The sequence below is a fragment of the Pleurodeles waltl genome, chromosome 6 (genome assembly GCF_031143425.1).
Source record: "Pleurodeles waltl isolate 20211129_DDA chromosome 6, aPleWal1.hap1.20221129, whole genome shotgun sequence".
NCBI lineage: Eukaryota > Metazoa > Chordata > Amphibia > Caudata > Salamandridae > Pleurodeles > Pleurodeles waltl.
In genome coordinates, this window is record NC_090445.1 from 14,480,646 (window position 1) to 14,497,826 (window position 17,181).

A 17,181-nucleotide genomic window follows, 5' to 3' on the forward strand; every position below is an offset into this window, starting at 1 on the left:
GAACTGTGAAGGTGATACCTCTTGGACTGCCTGTCTTTCTACCCTGAAGATGAACTGTGAATGTGATACCTGTTGGTCTGCCTGTCTTTCTACCCTGGAGATGAACTGTGAAGGTTATACCTCTTGGTCTGCCTGTCTTTCTACCCTGGAGATGAACTGTGAAGGTGATACCTCTTGGTCTGCCTGTCTTTCTACCCTGGAAATGAACTGTGAAGGTGATACCACTTGGTCTGCTTGTCTTTCTACCCTTGAGATGAACTGTGAAGGTGATACCTCTTGGTCTGCCTGTCTTTCTACCCTGGAGATGAACTGTGGAGGTGATAACTCTCTGTCTGCCTGTCTTTCTACCCTGGAGATGAACTGTGGAGGTGATACCTCTTGGTCTGCCTGTATTTCTACCCTGGAGATGAACTGTGAAGGTGATACCTCTTGGTCTGCCTGTCTTTCTACCCTGGAGATGAACTGTGAAGGTGATACCTCTTGGTCTGCCTGTTTTTCTACCCTGGAGATGAACTATGAAGGTGATACATCTTGGTCTGCAAGCTGATGTTGTATAGTCACGTAGGGTGATTCCTCTTTAGTGTACGAGTGCAAGATTCAGAGCCTGGATAAAGAACCTGCAATCTCTGTTACAACTCCACATCCCATGAGACCCTCGCTGCCCCAGTGATCACACCACAGAGCCTCTCCTGATGAGTCAGATTAGACTTGATGCTACAGCACAGAAAATATCACATGATTCTGTTCAGGAAGAAGCCTATGGGGTCAGCTGTCTACAACTGGTCTGCCGGGTGGGTGCGTTAGTGCAGCACCGAAAGCACAGACATATTGCTGTGTTACTTACCGGAGCTGTCCTTGGCGATCGTGGAAGTCTTGCTTTGGTAACACCACTCCTGGACTGGAATGAACTACAACGGGCAGCCGATATTCTAGGTAGGCGGTTTGGAGCCACCAGTCAGACAGCTGGAAAGGAAGATTGCATGGTCAAGAAGGAAGCAGTTTTTTATGGCTATCTGCATTTGTAGAACTATCTCTCTACCACCACTTCAGAGAAGAGATGCTAGCTAGACTTCTGTACAACTCACTGACAGCCTTGTCCATGTTGACAGTCTGTGCAAGTGCTCAAATGGCACAGAACTTAAAGAATGGCATAATGACTGCTGGTCTGTACCAGGTCTCTGGAAGCAGTCAAAATGCTTTTTCCTATTCACACAGACACAGTAATACTGACGGCGGCAGAGCAAGATTTCTTATGCAAACACAGTGTGCATAGTTTCATGAACAGAACACGCAGAGCTGGAACATAAGCAGCACAAGCTTTCTCCCACACAGAAGAGCTACACCACAGACAGCAGCAGGACATGCTTCTTTCACACGAAGAAGAGCTACAGATAGCACTGTTTCATGCAACAACAGACGTACATGTATGCACGGATAGCAACAGGGCACGCTTCCTTCAATGGAAAGGTTAAGAAAGGTGAGGGATAGCTTACACTGCTATGTCAACATTATTACAGAGGATTCCCAGTCAAAAAATTCAAGGTGAATCTAGAAAGATACCAATGCTGGAGAAGAAAATGAGTTACTTACCTGTAACTATAGTACTCTAATACTGGGGAATCTTTTATAAATTCACGTGCTTGAATCATTCCCCGTCGTCGAGATTCCCATCTCGATAAAGGGGAATGATTCCAGCATGTGAATCTATAAAAGATCCAATACTGGAGTAACCGGAGTTACAGGTAAGTAACTGTATTCCTTCTCCAGCGCTGATCTTTCATAGATTCACATGCTTGACTTAAGATGATCACAGCAGTATACAGTAAATCAATGGATGGTGGGCATGAGACTTACCTCATTTGAAAAGATTCTGGAGAACAGCCCTTTCCACTGCAGGACCTTTGTTAAAATCAGCAGTGCCTTGTGAAGGCATGAGCAGTCATCCATGTGGCAGCTCGAAAATCTTCTTGAGACAGTCCTGCAAAACGGGCCATAGTGGCTGCTGTTGCTGTTGCAGAATTAGCTCTCACAGAGTTTGTTAAAGTCCCATTCATGAGTTCACAAGATTTTGTAATAGAAGAAATGATCTATCTTGCTAAAGTCTTTTTTTTGTAATGAGATGTCCTTTATTAAATGTACCAAAAGCAACAAACAGTTGATCTGATTTGCTGAAGGATTTTGAGGGCTCTAAATAGAACTTAAGGCATTTTATTACATCTAAAGAATGTGAGGGTCTTTCCTAAGGCATCCTTGGTTCCGGAAGAAATGCAAATAGTTCAATTTTTGTCTTAAATGGAATGCAGAAGGTACTTTCGGGATTAATTTTTGGTTGGTCATTAAGGTTACTTTTCTCTATTTGAAATGCCAGAAAGGTTCTTTTAAGTGCAAGTGTATGTAACTTACTTACTCTAAAAGCTGGAGAATGGTTTCCTTGAAAATTTAGAAATTGTAGCTAGGTGTACCTTATTTGAAGTAACAGATAGTCCATCTTTAGCTAAACTTTAACAAACATATCAAGAGTTTTTGAGGCGGCATTGTGAGTAGATTGAACTTTTGGTGCGGGATCCACAAGACAAAATTCTTCCATTCTGCACTGAACATCTTTTCTGTAGAGGATGCTCTTGCAGTGTCAAGAACCTGTCTAAAATCCTCTGGGATCTGCAAATGTCTGAAATCTACATCTGATGAGTCGTGCTGTCAATTGTAAGGATTGAGGGTCATGATGTAGAATTTTTCTGTTGTTTCTTGACAGCAGGTGAGGCCAAGCTGGAGCTATTAATATAGCTATGCCTGGTTCCATCCTCAGTTTGTAAATGACCCTTGGTATCAGAGGTATTGGGGGAAAGGAATACATTAATTTCCCTCTCCAGTTTAATGCAAAAGCATTTCCACTTGATCCTGGACATGGCTACCTGCTGGCAAATCCGGTGAATTTGCATTTTTTGCCTGCGCAAACAGGGATGCCCAGTTTGTGACATACGAGATGCAGCTCATTGTCGTCCAACTCTCACTCGTGAATATACACACAGTGGCGACTTGAACGATTAGCTATATTGTTGTGCACTGTTAGAATATGTTCCGCAGAAGTGTCCACATTGTAGTACATTGCTCACATCCACAATTATTGGGCTTCCGTCTAAAGCCTGAGAGACTTGGTTCTCCCTTGTTTCACAATATAAAACATAGTTGTGGTGTTGTCTGTTCTGTTCGAATCCTGAAATGCGTATCGGGCACCAGCTGTAAGAAGACTTTCGATGGCAGCCTTACTGCTCTTAACACTAGGATATTTATATGTATGTGGCATTCTTCTGTTGACAATAGCCCACTTACCTGCACTCCTTGAAGAGAAGCACCACCTCGTGAGAGATGCGCCCGCTGTCAAAAACAGCTGGATTTTTACTGGCTTCATCAGTTGACCTTTGAAAATACTGCTCCTTACTGACCACTACCTGAGAACTGTTTCATAAGAGGGTTCACATGTACGAAATTGTCCCAATCTTCCAAAATCAATTGCCATTGGCATTTAATTGCTCCGAATAATCCTCATTTGCAATTGACAATGTGGCATCAGAAAAATGCATGAAGACCATGTCCACAAGATCACGTTTACTGTTTTGACCTTGGCAGTGGTTTTCATTTGTAAAGCTACGCACTGTTGAATCAGTTTTTCTCCTCCTTCTTCCGAGGATATAACAGACCCCAATCTGTGTTGATGTTGGCTCTAAGTAGTGTGAGATTCCTACTTGGAATTAAATAGGATATTTTGCTGACCCCAGACTCAAGTGTTTTTTTGTCAGGCTGGTTGTATCCAATGCCTTGTCGCAATTACTTGCTAGAATCAGCCAGTCATCAAGATAAGAATATACCATACCTCCTTTTTGCCTTATGAAAGCAGCTACTGGTGCTAGGCACTTGCTGAAGACTTTTGTTGCTGATTTTAAGCCAAAGCGTAATGCCTTGAAATGGAAGTAGAGACCTGTCACCATAAAACAGAGAAATCTCCTGTGCTTTACATGAACTGGGATCCTGAAATAGGCCTTTTCGAAATCTACTGATAACAAATGGCATACATCCTGAAAAAGACCAAATTACTTTAAGAGTAACCATCTGGAAACCCTCTGTTTTCATGTACTTGTTGAGATTTCTTAGGTCTAGGATGAGTCGCCAACCTCCGGATCTTTTCAAGATTGGGAAGAATCTGCAATAGAATCCCGGAGACCTTTCTCCAATCGATACCTCCTTTATTGCTCCCTTTTTCAAATTCTCAGCAATGTCTGATACTATTTGAGGGAGATGGTTGTGATTTTCTCTCCTTGGTGAAACATCTGGTGGCTCTCCCACAAACTCCAGAGTATGGCTCATTCATGGAGTACAATATCCATCTGTTTCACATCAAATATTGCCAATTTTGTTTTAACTTTGACAATTGACACTTTGACAGCATCTCATAATGGTAGCATTGCCTATTTGGTGAAAGGCACAAGTTGAAGCTTAAATGGCGGCATCAATTAGGGAAGACGAAGTCGAAGCATTTTCACAATACTTTTTGCCTCGGCCTCGGCTTTCCCTTCTTCTGGTATAGTCTGTAGTAATGGCGCTATGTCACTCCATAATTGCCTGTCAAAGCGTGCCGCGATGGTAGATCCATTAGCAGTTTTAACTGCTTCTGCAGGTAGTACGCTGATCCTCTTTCCCCCACTGACTCCCATTTGTGTCCCTCTTTATCCGTAGGCAGTGAACACGGAGTTGAAGAGCTGCGTAATCTCCGGTGCACCGCAACGGATAACACCGAGTCTTGTTTAGTGTGCATGGTGGTGCTGTATTTCTGGCCCTATATTTCTTTTCAATCCTTAATCGACTGACTTTAGCTGTAGCAGGGTGTTTCATGGGACTATTAATCCTTCCTCCTACAGGTAATCTAAAATTGGGACAGATCTGGTGCTTCTTTGCAAATTTCCTTAAAATAAAAAAAGGAAACAGGTTTTTTCCACGGCTGTTTTTGGTAAACTAAAGCGCTGAGATGCCTTCTCACGGAGCGCGTGAAATTTCCCAATGTCATCTGGTGGGGAGTCTCTGGGCTTCGGGTCTGGCCTCTCACCCTCTGGAATAACAAAGTCTTTCCAATCTGAGTCAGTGCTGATTTTGCTTGACAATCATGTGGAGATGAAGTATCACCATCATCATCAAATGCGGGAGAAAGTGGAGAGTCCTCTCAGTCTGTGTCGTTTTAAATATAAAGTGCATCCGAAAGCCCTGGTTGTTCAACGTCTGTTGAGGACACAGAACTATTGGTGTCTGTGGACAATCTAATGGAGTGATGCAATTGTTTTAATTTTCGAGACCTGTTTTTGCAGAAGTTTGGTAGAAGTGGAGCTGAATCTACTGACAATAGATTTGGCGGCTGTGGAATTGACAGTATTTGTGAACCTGGCCTTGAAGGAGGTGGTAATCAATGGAAAATATCTTTGACCATCTCTTGTAGATTTCTGAACATGTACAATGGTATCTACACCATTTGTTGTTTAGGTTGCTCTGATCTTTGGTCATGCTACCGAAAGTTTGAAATTCTTGGTGAACTCAGCTCTTGGGATTCGCAAACGAGAGTACGTGGCTCCTCCTCACTGTCTGAAACCACATATCTTATTCTTAAATTAGACGGTCTAACAGCCTCATCAGTGCCATTAACTTTTTCAATCAAAAAAGTCTCTATCTCGCCTATGTTAGGGTCCTCGCCTAAGTCTGGACATAAAGAAACATCTTGTAATAATTTTCTGAGTGGCATCAATGGTATCGGGGAAGAATGGTGTGCAAAGTCAGTGCCAATTCCTGTTCTTTTAAAGGTTCTCTAAATTCTGCCCAATGCTTGGAAGAAAATGCCGTTGTCGTAGAGAATTTCACTGGTGCCGTCGATGATGATGAGATCATCGACAAGTGCTTCTTCAACGTTGAATTCATCGACAATAAATATTTAAATATTGTCGGCAGCTTTGCCATCGTTAAATCCAGCATGGAGACAGCGCCAGTGCTGTCACCAACGGGTGTTTTGTTGATGGTTCACTACCAGTAGCCTGCATTGTTGGTGAAGAGTTCTCCATAGACAGTATTGCTGCCACCGACTGACCGGTCGTCAACAAGTGTTTAATCGCTGATAAAGTACTCACCCTTGCAGGCAAATTTTCGGTTGCCGATGAGGATCTGCAAACAGGTGACCCGCCTGGCATAATTCTTGTGTCAACTTCTTTCGAATGTACAACTTCATTTTTTAGTCAAGGATTCCTACCCAGACTCAGCCTTTTGTTTTTTTTTCAGTATGTTTTTGGGGTTTGTCAGCAATAGGCACGGTCACAGCTGCTTAGATGTTTTGCTGACTGATGTCAGTGATGACTGAGCCCCAGTATCCTTCTCCTTACCTGAGGAGGTGGCTTTGTCTACGTTCTCTCTAAAATGGCTAAAACCAACCTTCTTTCTCTGTCTTAAAGGAGAAAGTAAGGCAGGTGTCGAACTACATGCTCTGAAGAGAGATTTCTTCAGTCCCAGCTCAGACATGTTGAAGAAAATTGTCATTTGTTGTACAAATCCTGAAGAAGAGCTTTTTCCGAGGGCTCGTGACGTGAGGTAGAAAACCTCTGGCATAGGGGACACATGAGGGTGCTGGTCCCTGACTGGTTTTAGTTTGGATCATGCATATGTATGTAAACGGGTTACTGAAGTTTATTGTAACCTTCAATGTTGTTGAGTGTAGAACCTAAACTGCTTTGTTATGGAGGGTTCCCAGTCTGGAAACGGGGAACAATTCAAGCATGTGAATCTATGAAAGAATCAATGCAGGAGGGAGTCGGAGTGTCTCTCTCTCTCCCTCTCTCTCTCTCTCCCTCTCTCTTCTCTCTGTCAGCAGGAAGGCTAACTACTGCATGCACAGCATCAGGAGAAGCATCCTTCGGAGGGTGAAGGGTGACTGCTAGACAAGGGATTTTCATAAAGCGCAGGGCTGAGGGCTTGTCCTCACCACGATGGGGCTTCCATGTGAAATGTGTGGGCGAGTTCAAGTCAAGTGCTGACTCAATGAAGCTGGGCAGCGCTCAGAGGACAGGGATGGGCAAAAACTCTATTTACTCTGGTCAGCCCAGCAAGAAGCATCTTTGAGCACACAATTCTGACAGTTACATGCAATTCGAGGAATGAAGTCGGCCAGGAATATACTGTATCCTATTGCTGATAAAGCAGATGACTTGTGTTTTACACTGCCATGAGCTTCTTTTAACATTGCCTCCGATTTCTAAATTTCAGTTTATGTCCTGACAGTAGTCATACATGGTTGGTTATAAACAAACATAATAATTCCATATTATTTCAAGGTCTTTGCAGTTATTTTACTCAATATATCTATTGTTAAAGCTCAGGGAAAACTCAAGGGCTGATTTAGCACTTAAAAGGTGTGAGCTCAGGGGTCAGGGAGGCTTTCAATGGACACATCCCTGAGTGCAGCATCCTCCTGAGTGCAGTGAGGGTCGGTATGTATTTTTATACAGACGTTTATACAGTGGTATGTATGTAGTATTCTTATAGTGAGAACACAGCCAAAAGTCAGGGATGTGCCAAACTCACTCCACAAAAACACCCAATCAACAGGGTCAGTGACACTCAACATTATTTAGGGGAGTTGGGGTGTTTGCCAGAAGGCTCAACTTCAAGAGGCCAGGAGGACTGAGATTCCAAATAAACTTTAAGTGGCTCTTGGCGCTGAAGGATAGTGGGTGATGCCTGTAGAAGCACCCCAACAATCTCTAAATGGGAAGGTGGTCTTCTGATAAACACCACTGACATAGGTGAGGCTTCTGTCTGTGTAGTCCTCCCCCTCTCACACACTGACCTTAGATCTCCTCCTCTAATACATGGGATGTGGGGTTTAGTGTTGGGAAGTCACATTAGTCACTCTCAAGATATGCCCATGTATTTGATCTTTATGCACAGTTGAACTATTCTCATCTTCGCACTCTATGCATGGATTAAGGCTTTAAATTAAGTATTTCTCATCTTTTGGGGGAGATTCCCCACAGGCATTTCGTGCGTTTGTATCTTGGTTGTTTTCTCTGGGAAATGATACACTTCATTAGATTGGTGAGCTCAACGGGACTCTGCGTTGTGTTTTGGCAGCTACCTTGGATGTACGATGGGGTTTAAAAAATTGTGGTGAGCCTGATAAAGGTGTTTCATGCTGAAACAGGCGTAGATAATATATTAAAAAGCCACAATGTCCAGAATCAAGTAATGGACGGTTGACAGCTGCACCATGTCTGAGAAAAATGAAAAATAGTAAATGAATGTAACCATCTAAAAGAAAAGAGCTTGTTCTCCTCTGACTATGAAAATGATTAAAATAATGTCAAGAACGTGATGAAAATTAAGATATATGTAATTGCTAAAATCAGGTGTGTGTTTTTAAAGAGACCTGGGCTTGAAGTCATTTTCTTGCTTGTTTGATGAACTTCAGAAATGTCTTGTTTGCTATTCAAATATCAATTAAAAATCATGTATTAAACAAATAAAAGTCAGTCAGACAGTGGGCCTGATTTAGAATCCCGCTGAAATATAAATCCATTTTTTTCTATGAGATTCATTTTTTGGCAGATGGGATGCCAATCACGCTGTGACGGCATCCCAAAATCTAAAACGAACCCTGACTCCTTCTGAGCCTTTTGGCACTTATATATAGTTTGTTAAAAAATCATTTGAAAGGTTAGACGGTGTTTACTATTCTTGTATTAGGCATTGTTCCCTACCCTGGAAACCAGATTCCTAGTAGGGGTCCCCTTCTCGTCTGGATGTTTCTTATACTCTACATACCCAGTTTTCCATTTTCTTCGCCCTGCGCTCCAGTCCTTTCTGCAGCCGCTCGCCCACATTGCCCGACCGCCCGAACTCTTCCACCAACTCCTTGGTGTGGTTCCACTCCTCCTGGCTGACAATGGGCTCCAGGGCCTGCAGGTACCCCTCCAGAGTCTGCTGCAGTGGGGGCACAGGCAGGCATGGCAGTCCCTCCTGGTGTGTTAGATAGCGACCCGGTACCTTCACTGCAGACACCGGCTTCACCAAACTAAGCGGCTTGAGCACAAAAGCCGGCTTTACCTGCAAGAGAGGAAGAGAGCAGAGTTAAGACCCGAGTCCCTGCTAAAGGCAGGCAGTGAGTGCATCATCCCACCAAAGGACTGGGGCCAAGCAAACAAGATGGATAGACAGGACCTTGAAGACACCACCCAAGACTGGGGTGTGCGCCCATTAAAAGGGTCCTTCTATCCCCTTCTGGCACCTCACCTGCCCTGAAGGTCACATTGTGTGGTTTTCAACCTGAAAGTCAGCCTGTTAGGATGAAAACTATGTAGACGAATATTGGCTTCAATAATTCTCCTCACTCTCGAGGTGATTGACTTGTTTACCTGAGAGGCGAATAAAATACTTTGCTCGCAATAGTGTCCCTCTGATCCCTTGGAACCCTGCTGGCCTTGAGCGCATGTGGGCACTCCTGGCTGAGCGTGCTCTCATCTCTTGCATGTGTGTTTATTACCCAGATACTGAAAAGGAACAGGATCAGCCCTTTGATGGAAAGCTTAACATATGTCACTGGTGTTTCATTTTAGCAATCCATGCTTAACTCAGGCAATAATTGTGTGTATTGTACTGGATGCCTGCCCTTTCTTCACCTCTGTATGTCTGGGGGGGCCTAGAAGCAGCAAGTCACATATCTGCCCAATGGACCCATATCAAGTGTGATGATCGCAACCAGTTCTGCTTTGTAAGCCAACAGACCTGCACAGGCAGTGACCACCCTTCCAAGAGATCAGAGTGAAGCTGGTTAAAACTCACAGCAGGGTGACTGTGTCACATAACATTAGGCAGCACTGCAACAACCTGTCAGGATCATATTTGAAAATGAAAAGGCTTGAATCACAACCAGTGGCAGGCTGGCAGGACTAGGAGATGGAAGTCATAGGCAAGGACTACCTCGGAGTGGCTGGTGGGAATGGTTTGGATTGAGACATCTGACAACAGTGACTGAAAGATTAATGGTGCTGGACATGCTCCAATGTTCGGGTCAAATGTGAAAGGTCAGCTGGGGATTACAAAAATTGGTCATGTCACTGATGCACCTAGTAGGCAATGGTCCTTCTCATCTCAAACACCCTCAAATATCTGATTCACTCCACCCCAACTTTACTGGATCACACGATGAAACTCAAGTGTACAAGAAGTTGGACAATTTAAAGACGCTGTACCCAAAAGATATACTTTCCTCATGCTTAAAGAAGGTTGCGTGAAGACTTTGCGGGCCTAGTAACTTTATTAACTTTCTAGATCTGTGAGTCCACTGGCAATGTGTTGGTTTCTTCAAGCTCTGAAGAACCACAGCTTAACCTGTGCTCATGAAGGGAACCTGGTTCTATACTCTAAAGGAACAGTAGTTACTTAGAAGACGAGTATAGACCCATTAATGCGATCGGTACCAACAGAAGCAGTTTACTGGATAGACAGTGAAACAGGACAAGGCCTGTGTAATTTTCCTCAACGCCAGACCTGCCAATACTGGAGGTGCCAGTAACTTTAGGGGTGGGTGTTAGAAATGGGGTCTTTAGTTGGCAGTGGTTTTCACCCTGTCCAACTAGGGACCTGCACTCTAGTCAGGGTAAGGGAGTTACACAGCTACGATAACCCCTGCTCATCCCCTTGGTAGCTTGGCGGAAATCCTCAGTGCCACGGACGTCTCCGCAGAAGGAACTGAGGGATCATTATATTATATGAGACCGAGATAAAACGGAGGACCTGAAAATTTGAGCCAGACCAAACGTTGGCGGTGCCATGTCGCGTAGGCTCTCATTATCCTAATGAGACTACTGGATTTTTGGGTGGCAAGATCGTTCACAGTGTGGGGGACTAAGTCTGACCCATGGTGAAGGACCCTTGTCACCCCAAATCCGTTTTTTGCTCCGGCTAACTGGCAGTGCCTCATCTCTCTTGAAGGGAAGAGACAATTGGGCAGCTGAGCGCATGACATCTTAGTACTTCCAAGGGAAGTCGTGGTCACTCAGGTCACAACCGGTTCTCTCATACACAGTACGGTCTCATATAGAAATGACAAAGGCAGTTTAAGTTTTAAAGATTGGTTTAATTAAACGACTGTATTTTAGATAGCAAAGCGTGAGCTGCAATAACCAGAACTACACAACACAGTAGGATTAAAATAGTAACAACGAGAGTAAAGCACAAGAATAAGGCTATCATAGTGCAACTGGATTAGGTTCTCTCTGAGTTATATTTTAAGCACAGCATGTGAAGCTCTAAGCCTGCCTTTCGGGTTCCCCCGGGAGGACATCAGCCCTCATACCTGAGCAAAGGCCTGTAATCTGCATCAGCAACGGGGCAGTCAGCATCTAGTTGTAGGTTCCTGGTCGGAATCTCCCTCTAACGTGTACTAGGACTAGAAAGTGTTTTTATAACTAACATGCAGATGTTCTAAGAAATGTCCCTACGTGAGGATGTGTACTTTCTACGAACACTAGAGACTAAACTTCTACCACGTTTACCGGCAATGTACCAGACTGTAGCCTTGACTGAAGCACAGAGCGAGCAAGAATGTATTGTTTGAGAACACAGTGCTGAAGTAAGCTAAACAGTGTGATAGAATGAAATAAAAACAAGACCGTGAAACTGGTTATTGTAAAATAACAGTGCAAGGTTGAATAAAATGCATATAGGGCAAAGTGCACAGAGGCCTAATCTGTTGAGCTAACGCGCATAATGCTACACTAAAAATGGCTACACTACAGCTCAAGCAATCAGGCTTCTCTCAGAAGCGATGTGTAAAGTATTTGTAAACACACACATACAGTGACACAGTTAAAACATCACAAAAGTACTCCACACCAGTTTAGACAAATAGCTAATATTTATCTGAGTAAACCAAGACCAACATGACAAACATCCAACATACACAAGCAAAGATATGAATTTTGAAAGATTAAATCTTAGTATAGTGCTTAGAAAGACAGTAGCTCCAACTGGGGCTAGCACGATGTCTTGACGGAGTCATCTCCAACAGTCTGACGCCACTCATGAGAGTTGGCAGGGTGGTCATGGAGTTGCACGGACCCCGCGTATAGTACCTTGGAAAACAATGAGGAAACAGACATTGCAGGGAGTTGGGGAGGAGGGACGTCGCTGAAGTCGGTGCAGCGTAGGTTCCTTACGGTTGCAGGGGAGGTGATGCGGCATTGGCAGCGAGACGTTGGTTCCTTACGACAAAGCAGGAGTTGATGAATCTAGCAGGTTAAGACGCATGTGGTGTTGCGATGACACCACAGGGCCACAGGTGCTGCGGTGGAGCTGGAGTCAGGAGCCGTGGACGTCGGTGACATGGCACTCTGGACTCGAGCTGTGGAGGGATTTTGGAGGTACTGCAGTGGTGTAGGGTCTGCGGCGTCAGTCGCGGTCTTTGCACTCACCGGGGACCGCGGCCCCAGTACAGGCAGCAGCGTGGATTCAGCAGCGGTGCCAGTTCCGAAGTCGCTCTGGAGTTGATGTGCTTGGTTTCTTCTTGGGTGCATTAGAACTCACTCTCAAAGGACCAGGAACCGGATTTGGCACCACTTGGCAAGTCAGGACTCTCAGCAAGAGAGCACAGGCGCTGGCAAGTGAAGTCTTTGATGTCCCTGAGACTTCTTAACAATCCTGCCCAAGGGCCTGCCTTGGGCCTACTTCAAGGGTGACTTACATTTAGAAAAAGGGAGGGTTTCGGTGACTTACTTGTAGAAAAAGGGAAGGTTTGGGCCTGGCAAGTAGGTACTCTTGCCAGGTTGAAATGGTAGTTTAAAACTTCACACAGACACTGCAGTGGCAGGTCTACTCATGTGGGTGGCACAATCAGTGCTGCAGGCCCACTAGTAGCGTTTGATTAACAGGCCTTGGGCACACATAGTACACTTTAGTAGGGACTTACTAGCAAATCAAATATGCCAATCATGGAGAAAGCAATAACCAAAACAATTTAAACAGAGAACATATGCACTTTAGCACTGGTCAGCAGTGGTAAAGTGCCCAGAGGTCTAAAGCCAACAAAAAGAGGTCAGAACAAATAGGCGGAAGAAGGTAAAAAGTGCGAGGATAACTCTGCAAAAAGGGCCATGTCTAATACGTTGGAAATACCAGATCAATAAGAAGTTGGACTCTGATGATCTATTAATAAATTATTAATTTCTGGGTGGAGGGGAGAGGTGAGGGAGGGAAAAAACAACAATGAGTAATTCTGGGGATGGTTCCACTTAAATCCCTCATTTCACCCTGCTACTTTCATAGAGATTTTGGCTATTTTCAGCAGAAAGTAAAAGAGAACTGTGCAGTTCTTGCAGATCTCTAAAATTCCGGCGAGGCATGTAACCACTGTTACAGGCCCCAGTGGAAATAATATGCCACTCTTATTGAGGGCTCAAGTGGTTAGAAATCCCAGCAACTACCAAAACATGGAAGATATCAAAGTTCAGAAATGATGAATAAACAGCAGAACAATGACCTTCCAAACCATTGGCCCAGTTCGTATTGCTGTGAAAACAGCTTTATACAGTCAAAGTAGTACGCATGGATGTTTCAACACAGTGGCCTTCGTCGATGGGTCGTCATCAGGAGGAGGAAGTGATATAGTATTATACCACTCAAACAAAGTTGGGACTTTGGTTGACGCAGGACATAAGGATAGAAAGAACATGTGTCCCAGACAAAACTTTCCTGGTGGTCATATTTCCTGAGTTCTAGGAAGTAGCAGGTGCCCTCAGCTAGAGAAGGACCAGGGAAGAGCACGCACCTTCACCGAGAGAAGGACCACTGAAGAGCAAGCACCTTCACCAAAAGGATGATGAGGAAAGAGCAAAAAGCCCCACAGAGATTATGAAAGGGCAGAGAATGTGTCTTTAATGAAAAGAGGATCAGGTGGAAGACCAGTAAAGAGCAATCACCCTCACAGAGAGGAGGACCCAGAAAAAGCAAGCACCCTCCCAGAGAGGAGGACCAGTGAAGGGCAAGCACCCTCCCAGAGAGGAGGACCAGTGAAGGGCAAGCACCCTCCCAGAGAGGAGGACCAGTGAAGGGCAATCACCCTCACAGACAGGAGGACCAGTGAAGGGCAAGCACTCTCACAGAGAGGAGGACCCGGAAAAAGTAAGCACCCTACCAGAGAGGAGGACCAGTGAAGGGCAAGCACTCTCACAGAGAGAAGGACCAGGGAAGAACAACCAAGGGGAGAACAAGAGAAGAACAAGCACCCTCATGGACAGGAGGACCAGTGAAGAGCAAGCACCTTCACTTAGAGGACGATGAGAAAAAAGGCAAGCATCCTCATGAGGGTGAGGACCACAGAAGAGAAAGCGCCCTTAAAGAGAGGAGGATCTGGTGCAGGTCCGGGAAAGAGGAAGTACCCTCACACAGAGGACCAGGGAAGAGCAATCACCCTCACAGAGAGGAGTACCCAGAAAAAGCAAGCACCCTCACAGAGAGGAGGCCTGGAAAAAGCAAGCACCCTCCCAGAGAGGAGGACCCAGAAGAAGCAAGCACCCTCCCAGAGAGGAGGACCAGTGAAGGGCAAGCACTCTCACAGAGAGGAGGACCAGTGAAGGGCAAGCACCCTCACAGAGAGGAGGACCTGGAAAAAGTAAGCACCCTATCAGAGAGGAGGACCAGTGAAGGGCAAGCACTCTCACAGAGAGGAGGACCTGGAAAAAGTAAGCACCCTCCCAGAGAGGAGGACCAGTGAAGGGCAAGCACCCTCACAGGGATGAGGACCAGGGAAGAGGAAGCACCCTCACAGAGAGGAGGACCAGAGAAGAGGAAGTGCCTTCACAGAGAAGAGTAACAGGGAGAACAACCAAGAGGAAAACAAGAGAAGGGCAAGCACCCTTGCAGACAGGAGGACCAGTGAAGAGCAAAAACCTTTACTTAGAGGACGATGAAGGAAGAGCAAGCACCTTTATGGGGATCAGGGCCTGGGAAGAGAAAACGTCCTTAATGAGAGGAGGATCAGGTGGAGGACCAGGAAAGAGAAAGCACCCTCACAGAGAGAAGTAGTAGTGAAGACCAAGCACCCTCACAGAGAGGAGGACCATTGAAGAGCAAACACCCTCGCAGAGAGGAGGACCATTGAAGAGCAAGCACCCTCGCAGAGAGGAGGACCAGTAAAGAGCAAGCACTCTCGCAGAGAGGAGGACCATTGAAGAGCAAGCAACCTCGCAGAGAGGAGGACCAGTGAAGAGCAAGCACCTTCGCAGAGAGGAGGACCATTGAAGAGCAAGCACCCTCGCAGAGAGGAGGACCATTAAAGAGAAAGCACACCCGCAGAGGAGGACCAGTGAAGAGCAAGCACCCTCGCAGAGAGTAGGACCAGTGAGGAGCAAGCACCCTCGCAGAGTGGAGGACCAGTAAAGAGCATGCACCCTCGCAGAGGAGGACCAGTGAAGAGCAAGCACCCTCGCAGAGAGGAGGAACAGTGAAGAGCAAGCACCCTCGCAGAGAGGAGGAACAGTGAAGAGCAAGCACCCTCGCAGAGAGGAGGGCAAAGGAAGAGCAAGCACCCTCGCAGAGAGGAGGACCAGTGAAGAGCAAGCACCCTCCAGAGAGGAGGACCTGTGAAGAGCAAGCACCCTCGCAGAGAGGAGGACCAGTGATGAGCAAGAACCCTCACACACAGGAGGACCAGTGATGAGCAAGGAACCCTGCAGAGAGATGGACCATGGAATAGCACGGACCCTCACACACAGGAGGACCAGTGAAGAAAAAGCACCCTCACAGAGAGGAGGGCCAGGGAAGAGCAAACACCCTCAGAGAGGAAGACCAGGGAAGAGCAAGAACCCTCGCCAAGACAAGAACAAGCACCCTCACTGAGCCTTTACTGAGGGGGGAACTAGGAAAGGCACCATACACAAGGATGCTAAGTGGGCATGCAATCCGTGTACCCCGTCTCGTCAGAAGAAATATCCAAGGGCTGAGGAGCTGCCGAGAGTCTTTTTGGACTAGTCTCCAAACTCCCCTGTGGAACAGGGGACCCATAACTGCTTCTAAAAGGAAGACATGTTTCTATTCTTCAGCCCAGGTCGTCTGGTTACATCACGATCATGTTGGCTATAGTCAATCACAGAGATTTCAAAACAGTCCCTCTCTAGGCTCTCCATATCCACAATTCATGGTACAGGTGGCCTACAATCGTAAATACCACATCGCCCCAGCCAAGCGCGAGGTTCCAGTGGGCGCCCTGGTCCCTCAGGTGTCTTCATCATGGTCAACCAGAAGAGAACTACTCTACTCCGAGCCTTACGTGCCGTACAACATGTCCGAGTACACAAAATAAAAATAATAAATACAGTTAGAAAACATTATCCAATTGAAGAACAGGAGTATTGTAGCCCTGGGACACCACTGCCGAACAACAGTACATGGCTCAGGAACCACAGAAGAGGCATCAAGCAGCCTGTACCCTCAGGATGGGGCAGGTGGGTGCAGCGTGGGTCACAGGTTAAAGTTCACTCGGCGGTAATTAAATGAACCAAGAGTCCTTGGTGCTTAGAGATGGAGGAAGCAGGGCTACCCCACAAATGCCGCAAGGCGTCTTCGGCTAGCACAGGACAGTCCAGAAGTGGCATCAACTGTGGGCTCCACAGCTACCGGTGGTCCTCTCTGGGTAATGCAGGATGCCACAGCACAGGCCTCGGTTGCTGTAGTGCTGCTGGGGGTGAAGGGAGACCTGTGCTGTAAAATTTCACAGTGGCTTCACTCGCTTCCCCCCTTTCTACAGGTGTGAGTTGTACACTCCCTGGGTTTGTTTGTGTTAGTCACTGGCTTCTAACACGGACCATGGATTGTCAAAGGCACCTCTGAGATGTGCCACAAGCAGCTGCACAGCTCATGTCCAAGGACGAAACATGACCTGTGTGCTGAAGGGAGAATGCTGCACATGCCTCTCATGCACCCATTTGTACATGTGAGGGGTAGGGACCGATCATGACCCATGTGCTGAAGGAAGAATGCTGCACATGCCTCTTATGCACACATCCATACATGTGTGGGGAATTGGTCATGGCCCATGTGCTGAAGGAAAGCCTAGGTTACTGCAGGTTACAGATCACAGGCTAAGCCTCATCTGGAGTAAGGAGT

At 46.0% G+C, this 17,181-nt stretch overlaps 1 protein-coding gene across 1 annotated transcript in view; it reads right to left on the minus strand.

Moving 5' to 3' along the window:
• CRAT (carnitine O-acetyltransferase) overlaps positions 1-17,181 on the minus strand; it is a 466,622-nt gene that overhangs the window by 277,451 nt on the left and 171,990 nt on the right. The window contains exons 2-3 of the mRNA XM_069237047.1: positions 8,845-9,126; positions 845-963 (exon numbers count right to left, since the gene is read on the minus strand). Coding sequence (XP_069093148.1) covers positions 845-963; positions 8,845-9,126 — 401 coding nt within the window. The remainder of the gene's footprint in view (positions 1-844; positions 964-8,844; positions 9,127-17,181) is intronic.